The sequence below is a fragment of the Phallusia mammillata genome, chromosome 7, assembly GCF_965637545.1.
Source record: "Phallusia mammillata chromosome 7, kaPhaMamm4.hap1.1, whole genome shotgun sequence".
In the NCBI taxonomy this organism is placed as follows: domain Eukaryota; kingdom Metazoa; phylum Chordata; class Ascidiacea; order Phlebobranchia; family Ascidiidae; genus Phallusia; species Phallusia mammillata.
Genome location: NC_137258.1, coordinates 4,296,790 through 4,306,575, shown reverse-complemented (window position 1 = coordinate 4,306,575; position 9,786 = coordinate 4,296,790). Strand labels below are relative to the sequence as shown.

The window sequence follows — 9,786 nt, the reverse complement described above, 5'->3', positions numbered from 1 at the left end:
TTTTATTTAAGAATTCCGTAGACACACTATCGACAATACATAGTATAACTAGAATGGTGGCTTTCTGATATACTTCCATTTTATATATTCTATACCAGGTGTGTCAAACTCGCGGCCCGCGGGCCGCATGCGGCCCACGAAGCCCTCCAATGCGGCCCACGAACATTCAACAATTGTAGTATTTTGTCAGATCTTTATCTAATTATAATGAGTTTTTCTTACTTTTCAAAGTTAAAGTTATTATTTAAACAGACATTTACAGAAATTTAATTTATAAATAATAATTCATATGTTATGAATAGAAACGATAGTAATTAAACCGTTCCTCAAACCGTACGGCCACATGCTGCCGCAGAAACGAGTTTGTGCGGCCGTAAATATATGTTCATTAAAATAATGTACTGGCGGCCGTGATGTTTTGTGTGACTGAAAAGAGTATTACTAGCCTAGCAACCATATGCGTCAGACTTTCTGTAGACCTATTGTGTGCAAACAATGCTAAAAACAGATACCAAAAGCGTCACAATATAGATTATGACGTAATAAACAGTTAAAACTGATTTTTGTACTGTGCAGCTCAATCTCTGCAATCAAGTTTGAAATTAATCTGGGCTTTCGGGGCGTCAATAGATGGAATATATATATGATGTAAACCTATTTCTTTACATCTGTAATTTTTTTAAAACAAAAACAGCAAGTAATTGACGCTTGTTGGTAAAATAAGGATCTGCAATGCGGCCGTCGTAGCGAAAAGGTTGTTTAAGTGTATACAACTTAATTAAAAATCACATGCGGCCCTCAGCATAATTTTCAAACTGCAATGTGGCCCTCTAATCCCACGAGTTTGACACCCCTGTTCTATACGATATTTACCAATTTACTATACACATCATTTGATCTACACATATGATTGTTTTTGTAAACAAAAACTAATGGGTCCCCACACGCGTGTTTGTGCGGATTTACGGTAAACTAATGTTGCGGTGATTTTTAAATTCTTAAAACAAATTTTTAGAAAGCATTTAACCCAGGGGTGGGCAAACTTTTCAATGCACGGGCCGCATTCAAAAGTTCTTAATGTTATCGGGCCGCATAGTATTTAACCAACGGCCGCCATTGTTTGCTTGTTTTTGTTTTAAAATAACTGGTGTAAAGAATTTGGTTTATATCATATATATATATATACCATTTAACTTGGTGCACAAGTTTAGCTAAACGAAGCTAACTGTTTATGACGTCATAATCTGTATTGTGACGATTGCGGGGCCTGTTTTTCTCATTGTTTGCACACAATAAGCGGATAAAAAGCCTGACGCATATAGTTACTAAGCTGGTAATCTTTTTTCCAGTCTCGCGAAATCTGTTTTTAGCAGTTTAAAAATCAAAATATTTGGCAAAATAGTTTTAGTTACGTCACGGCCCAATGCATGTATTTTAAAACGGGCCACACAAACTCGTCTCCGCGTCCGCATGTGGATTGGTTAAAACGCTACAATTGTAATTGTTTCAAAATAAACAAGCATTTTAAGCACGTTTTTTTGTTAATAAATTCCTTGCGCCAACATTAAACAAGGCGAGCCGCTTTTAGTATCCATCCTTAGGTGTTGTGCGGGTCTGCGTTAACGATTCTGAAGCCGTTTTTTAACAGTTTGCAAAGTACTGCAACGACCTAAACTTGATCCAAAGTGACCAAAGTTTTGGCGTCAACAGTGCAAAGTGGGCTGTATTTGAAAAAGTAAATTGCTTTTACTTTTATCGAACGAAGAAATTGTGTCAAGTGACGATTTGCATGATAACGTGGCAGAAACAACAGGCAAAGGCACATAAAAAGTATATGTTTAGTTCCTATGCTGGTACGGGTACAGATACAGCACATGGTATAGGTATCGGCAAGTCGCACCCTCGGTACTTTTTATTATTTTTTAAAAACTCTACGCCTGTGCTTAATACTATTCAGCGTTGTAATACTATTCAGCGTTGCTCGGTAACTTTCTCTTTAAAATTTACTAACACTTGGCGGGCCGCATGAACTCCTTTGCCGGGCCGCATGCGGCCCGCGGGCCGTAGTTTGCCCACCCCTGATTTAACCCAACAATGAAAAATTTTGTTGTATTTTTTTTGCACTATTATTGTCGTATAATTACAAAAACATTAAAAAAGAACGAAACAAATACTTTCAATTTAATCTCTTGCTTAACTTTGTTTCGTAAAACGAGTTTTTCATTTAACTTTGTTTCGCAAAACGAGTACCATTGACATGTAGTAACCTTTTAGGATGCACACACCAAACGACTGTTTGACCTTTTGACACCGTTTTCAATAGCACGCCGTCCTTGGTGTTCAACAACACCGTTTGACCTAATTTATACATGCCTTGGGTATTTGATTCAAAAAAAAAAAAAACGCTACGTTATGACGAAAGAAAGTTCTGAACTGTGTTAGTAATACCTACTAATTGACCTTAAGTAACCCGTGGTCATGCAGCGGCCAACCTGACAACGAGCATTTAAAAAAACTTTTATCTTGTAAAAAAGTCAAGTTTATTTTTTTATATTTAGTTTGTTTAACAAAGTTTTGCTTGACATTATACGAAACTTATTAGGTTTAAATCGCGTCATAAGTGTGAAACCTTTGCCGAAACTGAAAATGTGAGTGATAACTTAATAAAACGACATAGCATTGCTGTGCAAAACAGCTGATTTCTAATCACCGAAACGACGTCTCGTAAAACGTCTGTCCGACGTCAAGCTGAGCCTTCCCGCTCTGCCCTATTATTCGTAAACGTACTCTCTTGGGACTTCTGCCTACAGTGTCTTTCTTGACCAAACGAGCGTGTGTCGGTGGGTCATTCGGGGTCAAACTTCAGGTGGACCAAGTTCAGATTAATATTTAACATATGTTCAAATTTGAAGCACTCTTTCTTTACTAAACGAGCGTTACAAACCAGCGTTAAAAATTTTACGTTTCGGGGGCCTGTGGGTGAACCGCTGGGTAACTTGGGGTCAAACTTCTGGTGGACCAAGTTTGGATTAATTTCTAACATATGTCCAAACTTCAATAAATTTGAAGCACGCTTTCTTCACTAAACGAGCGTTACAAACCAGCGTTAATTTTTTTACGTTTCGGGGGCCTGTGGGTGAACCGCTGGGTAATTTGGGGTCAAACTTCAGGTGGACCAAGTTTGGATTAATATCTAACATATGTCCAAATTTGAATAAATTTGAAGCACTCTTTCTTGACCAAACGAGCGTTACAAACCAGCGTTAGACAGAAAAAAGAAAAAAAGAAAAAAAAAATACGGACAAAAACAATATGTGTCCCCTTCAGGGAAGGGGACCCATAATTAGCAAACCAATGAAACGTACATATCAAGACTGTGCAAAGAAAAACAAGCCATGCATTTTACAATGCATTTTTGTCTGAACTAATAAATACACTTACAATGCTTTCAACTACTGTTTATGTAGTGATAAGCCAAGATACAATAATGCTAAAAAACACAGAAAAGGGTTTAAAAATCGACATTTAAATTGTAAATTGCAGCATCCAACATAAAAGTTATTTGATCTTTAAAAAAACAACTCTACAAAAATAAATACTCCATTGTAGGAAATTGTAGTATCACATCCCGCGTAAACCATATCTTTTCAACAAGTATGAACTGCACATAGCCAACAAAAAATCCACAGCCAACATCGGAAATGTGGTGGCGACCTAACATCACCCTTGAAAAACCAACCAAGATGCCCCAAACTGCCACACATATCCGAATCAATAAACTTAAATTTAAATGTGTCAGAAGCAAACATGACACTGTTGCTGCTCTTGTAGCATGCCCAGATGGAAATGAATACTTATCTAAATGAACAGTGGCAAACATATCGTCTTTATTGTACATAGGCCTTGGTCTTCGAAATACACTTTTTAAAAGTGCTATATTGGCAAGGTCCACAAAGAGTGCAAGCAACAGGTTGAAAAGCACAACTTTCATTGGAATTGAGGTTGTTAGGTATAGGGCAAGAAAACATCCACCCAGCCATGAAATTCCATGCCCAGAGAGTTCTAGTAACATCATTAATGGACGCAGAGGTCCATGATCGGCACACACTGCAAGTTTTTTTGACGTACACAAGTCGAGCGCATGTAAAGTCTTTACTAGAGTAGAAGTAATGGAGTTTGACCTTGGTCTTGCTGGATCTGACAAAATATTTAATTAAAAAAAACTATGTATGGATACTGTATCTGACAAAATATTTATTTTAAAAACAACTATGTATGGATACTGTATCACTTTTCTGACAAATCAAAAAATGGTTAAAATTAAAAACAATTTCAGAAAAATAGAATAGACCAGAAAGGTTTAAAACAAAACTGACAGTTCAGTGCTGAGGTCAAACAAAGAAATAAAACATATTCCGTTTATTTTAAATCCTACCTTAAAATGTCAAAAATTAAGAAAGTATAGGAAATGCTTACTTTTTTGTTCGGCCATATGAAGTCCCGGCGATATTTAAAACTATAGTCCACAAACAGCTAAACTCTTAACTGTAAAATTGCAAGTGGTCTCAAATTTCACAACAACAAAAATACAACACGGTGACAGCATAGTCCTCTAAATAGAGGACTCTGGTGACAGCTGACAAAATCGACCAATCCGGACCGACAGAAAATGTGTGAAACCATAGATAACATGCAAAGTTACATGACACTAAGAAACATTTCGCAGTAAACAAAATGGTTTCCAACCTTTTTGTAGTCACGGACCCCTTTTTAAATTTTTTATATGTCTGTGGACCCCCAACGTGATTTACCGTCACGTGATTCAAAGTCTTCTAGTCCATGTGTATTATGAAGTCACAAAGGAAACGTTCACAAAAGGGTAATTGTTCTTGGCTCAAAAGTGTGAAAATTTACATTACAAAAAAATTATTACTAAAAAAAATTATTAATAATTAAAAACAATTATTGGTATAGAAGTGATGACTACAACATTTGATGTCCTGGTACTTGCCTTGATGCGATTATAAGTTCTACCATGGAATACTAAAACCTGTGGGCAATACAGAATGGACTGTTTCGAACTCGTCCAAGTCTGTTCAAGAGATAGCACAGTTGCTGTCCCTGTCCAAGGAAGAGGTAATAATGGTGTCGTATGACGTCGTGTCACTTTTTATAAGTTTGCCAGTGGACCTGGCGATGGACATTGCGTCATCCAAGATTCTAAACGACTATAGCCTTAAAGACAGAACAACATGGTCCCCGTTGGATATTGTGGACGGTTTGCGGATTTGCTTGGAGCAATCCTATTAAACATTCAGGGGAAGCTTTTACCAACAGGTTCAAGGCACAGCGATGGGTTCCCCGGTCTCTGTGGTTGTCGCAAACATGACAATGGAAGCGCTTGAGGAAAAAGCCTTATTAAAATTTGCCAACATACCAAGATTCTGGCGGCGATATGTTGACGACATTTTTTGTGTCATTATTAAGAACCTAAGGCATTCCTACTGCATCTCAACGAGGCGCAACCAGGCATTCGGTTTAGCTTTCGGACATTCTTTGAGAATGGGGCACATTTTTTCACAAGGCGGCGCTGCGCAAAAGGTCAAAATTTGACTGGAGTTGTGATTCTAGTGTCGCACGCTATTGCTAACAAATCGTAGCATCATGTATTCAGCATGGACTGTTGCCAAACTAAAACTTGAGTTGTGCAAAAGAGGTGCAAAAACAACGGGTAAAAAGGCTGAATTGATAAACAGGTAATTTGTTCCTTTATTAAGAATAATTTAGATTTAGAGAGATAAAAATAAAGAAAATTAACACTGGTTTCTCAGTGGTACTGGTATTTGCAGAATGTAAATAAGCATGCACAGGAATATACATAGCCGATTTATATTGAGGAAACGTATAGTTTAGGAATGTTTGAGAAAAAGCACAGGTATTTTTTTGTTCAGGTTGGAAGCATATGACAGAAATCAGAACTTTGTGTCATCTGTCCAAGTTGATCAGTTATGTGGCACTAGTACAGTGTACTGGCCTAGATGTGGATATCAACAGCTTACAAAAGATTCAAAAATACCAGAAATTTCAACAGTTCACATTCAAAATTATTTCAAGTTCCGATCAGCAGCAGACAACATTTGCAACAATGACATTAAGGCCATACAAAAAGGGAAATTGTTAGTGGAAGCTTATCATGTCCAAGCTTGCAGCACAGTTTCAGAAAAGCTGCTTACATATGTCAGTGGAGTAGTACGAGCTTCAATGAAAAAGCAAGTGTCATTTAACGTAAAATTAAGTTTAAATTTAGAAGGGTTTGTAGTTAACAACTCCTGTGAGTGCCCAGCTGGTAAGGGACCCAATGGAACATGCAAACATTTGGCCGCCATTGCACTGGTGCTGGCCAGATTTGTTGAATTGCATGAAATTTGGATAAACCCAAGTTGTACTGAAAAACTACAATCATTTCACCACCCCAGAGTGATACAAAGAGGTAAAGTAGTTTTTGTAATCTTTACACTGCTTTTTGGACACCAAAATAAGTGTAATCATATCCAATAAAAATCTCTGTAAATTAGGTAATGCAACGAGAACGTCGAAACTGTTTCCTTCCCATGGGAAGGAGCATGATGACCCAAGGCCACAGCGGTTTCGCAACATGCCTGGTTACCAAGATTTTGTGAGAAGTACAGTAATCAATTACTGTAGCAAATCATCCAAAGATATTAGCATAAGGCATATTTATGGAAGTGCTGACTTGAAGACAGCAACTGCTGACCATGACTATTTTGTTTTGCCATTCCATGAATACTGGGTTGAAAAGTCATTGAAGGTATAAAAAATACATGGCAAAAAATAGCTGTGTTATGTGTCTATCTCATACTTTTTATTTATTTATCAGGTATCTGAAACTGAGGCAAAGTTAATTGAAAGAAGGACTGTCATGCAAAGTGAGTGCAAGGAATGGCACCTTCAACGTGAGTGGCGGCTAACAGCTTCACGATTTGGAGACATAATTAATATAACTGATCGAAGGGATATGAGCAAGCTCTGTACTTCAATGTATTCAACTGCAAACATTCAATCAAATGCCATTATTCATGGAAAGACATATGAGTCCATTGGTTTAACAAAGTTTTCTGAAGATTCAGGAATTGCAGTTCTTCCCTGTGGTCTTTTTATCAGTGTGTCTTATCCCTATTTAGTTGCAACACCTGATGGTTTAGCTTATGATGGCATTGTTGAAATTAAATGTCCATATAATGGCCGCAACTCTAAGATCGAAGCAAACAGTTGCTTTCCATTTTTGGAAGCCAGTTTGGGTGTCCTTCAGCTCAAAACAAGCCACAAATACTATAAACAAGTTCAGGGTCAACTCGCAATATGTAAGAAACCATATTGTTATTTTATTGTGTATACATTTTGTGATATGTTTGTGCAAAAAATTATGCTTAATGTCAACTATTTTGAGAACTGTATGTTGCCTAAGTTGAAAAACTTTTATGACACACAATGGAGACCTTTTTTGGGAGATGTGCTATGTAAGAAAAATACGTAATGTTGTTGGTAATTATTGTATTTTTGATGTGAATCCACTATGAAATATTATTTTCAAACTACCTAGCAAAAAGTGAGCAAAAATAAAAGTTATACCATAAAAATACAAGGATCATATTGCAGAATGGTCAGAAAAAGTACATGAGCACCAACAGAACATACACTTTGTGGTAGGATAACACATACAATTCAGTGGTATGATAATAGGACAAAATTACTGAGCATCATTGACAATATTTCTACGAAAATTGGTAAGCATGAAACAAACAAAAACAATTCTGGAAGTGAGTGGAAGCAGTTGATGTGAAATGGTGGTTTTCAATATTTTGTATGTTTTTGCAAGTCCAATCAAACGTTCCACATGAATACGTTTTGAGGCTATTCTCCTGTCTTTAATTACATCATGTGGTTCCAGCTGAGATTTTCCTTTTAACATAGTAGGAGTGTTCACAAAAACATCAAAATTTGCAAACAAATCTTGAACCATTATCCCACGGTCTGCCATTATACTTTCTTTTGCATTAAATCGTTGGCTTGCTTCCAAATACAGCTCACAGTCTTCAACAATCTGACGATCACTAGCAGAGCCACCATAGCAGTCACTAACATAGGAAACTGTTCCTTTAGGAGTTATTCCAATAAGTGTTTTGACTGTATTCTTGTTTTTATATGTGGAAAAAGTTTGAGATTGTGCAATAACAGCTTCAGGTTTTTCTATTGGTATCTCTGTGGCATCTAAAATGACTCTTGTTGTTGGAAAATGTTTGTAAAAATTGGCAGGCATTGTTTGTTTTACTACTTCTGACGAAGGCCATATGTTAATCTCTTTTAGTTGAAACCATAGGAAATTGATCCAAGTGACAAAGATTTTAGAAACTGTTGATTCTGAAACTTGAAATAAAAAGCTCAAATCTTTGTGATCTTTATTTTGCCGCAGTTTAAGAATAGTAAGGAAGAGTTGGTTTTGGGGTGTCAAACAATCACATTGGTGGTTTAAGTGAAAAGCAGATGGACCAAGTAAATTAAAAAACATGTCAAAATGGGAGGAATCATCAAATCCAGTGTAATACTGAATGGCATTTGCATCATCTTTCAAAGATTCATAATTAAAATTTACAGTATGTTTTAAGAGAGTGCATTGTATTTGTTGAGTGAAGTAGGTGGTTTCATTTTTTGTCAAAGAAGTTTTCTCCAACGGAGCAGATTTATCCGTATCTACAACAACTTCTACAAAATCTAATGCAGGGCTCTCTAAATCCTGTCTGCTTTTTCTCTGCACTGATTTTTTTCCAAACGGAAAGACTGAAGGAACGGCATCTTTTTTTAGTATTCTTTTTTTAATTTTGCCACTTGGGCCACAACTAATTGACACATAGTCGGAGGGTAGAAAATGGTCAAAACAGACAACATCGTAGCTTAAGTTTGGATGCCATAGAGTTTTTGCAGAAAAAGCCTCCCGTTTTATGGCGACCCTCCACCGTTTTAGTAGCAGTTGGTTTGTCGGAAATTTGTGTCCACCAACACGTTTTTTACACTGTGGCACGCAGCAATATGCAGGCATTCCTATTCTTATATCACGGTCTGCAGACAGCAACACCCAATTTTCCGCTCAACAAACTGATACCAGACCTTTCGAACAGCGACCCCTTGTGATACAACGATTCAAGAAACTGTGCCCCATTAATTTAAGCTGTGGAAATATGAATCATATCTTTATCACATAGTGTCGTGACTATTAGAAGGCGGAGAGCAACAGACGGCAAGCGCCATTAAAAATAGTTTGATTCGTTTATGTAAGTATCTGAAGTTAAGTGTGTCACCTTGTTTCAACAAAATTGCATTAAATTTGAATATATCTTAATAGGCTTGCTTTAAATTTGCCTCCTGTGCACAATTTCAACAAGCGCAGCAATTCGTAACGCGGCTAGCAACTGAATGTAAAGCATGTGGTAGGCATGACATGCGGTTTATGTCACTAAGAGTAAAGTCAACAAGGCAACACATTCATCTTTATGATGCAGACCTGCAGTTTGTATATTGAAATGGTTCTGATTAATTCGATATTGTGTAAAAGTAAAATTTCGTTTAGCCGAACTAATTTTCCTTTGTAACTTTTGACCTTCGAAGTTTAAAGTATCGAACTGGACGGTTATTTGCAAGGTCAGTGCGATTTTTATAATAAATTGCAGGCTATACGCATCGACAGACACACAAGTTGCCCGAAATCCGAGT

The 9,786-nt window shown here is 36.9% G+C and overlaps 2 protein-coding genes and 1 pseudogene across 3 annotated transcripts; 1 reads left to right on the top strand and 2 right to left on the bottom strand.

Moving 5' to 3' along the window:
- Positions 1-3,391: 3,391 nt before the first annotated feature.
- On the bottom strand, positions 3,392-4,660 carry LOC145237932 (polyisoprenoid diphosphate/phosphate phosphohydrolase PLPP6-like). Its single transcript, XM_080100932.1, has 2 exons — positions 4,477-4,660; positions 3,392-4,197 (listed from the first exon to the last, which is right to left on the bottom strand). Exons 1-2 carry the CDS (start codon positions 4,490-4,492, stop codon positions 3,584-3,586), a joined length of 630 nt encoding a protein of 209 aa, XP_079957058.1. The 5' UTR covers positions 4,493-4,660; the 3' UTR covers positions 3,392-3,583.
- Positions 4,661-5,850: 1,190 nt separating this feature from the next.
- On the top strand, positions 5,851-7,628 carry LOC145238715 (uncharacterized; annotated as a pseudogene). Its single transcript, XR_013862169.1, has 3 exons — positions 5,851-6,490; positions 6,576-6,829; positions 6,899-7,628. The product of XR_013862169.1 is annotated as an uncharacterized LOC145238715 (transcript).
- A 125-nt stretch (positions 7,629-7,753) lies between these two features.
- Positions 7,754-9,230, bottom strand: LOC145238640 (uncharacterized). The gene has a single exon (XM_080101872.1). It carries the CDS (start codon positions 9,113-9,115, stop codon positions 7,769-7,771), a length of 1,347 nt encoding a protein of 448 aa, XP_079957998.1. The 5' UTR covers positions 9,116-9,230; the 3' UTR covers positions 7,754-7,768.
- Between the last annotated feature and the right edge of the window lie 556 nt (positions 9,231-9,786).

Excerpts from the sequence above, each read along its gene's own strand:
- LOC145238640 (XM_080101872.1), bottom strand. The coding sequence starts at position 9,115 with ATGCCTGCATATTGCTGCGTGCCACAGTGTAAAAAACGTGTTGGTGGA.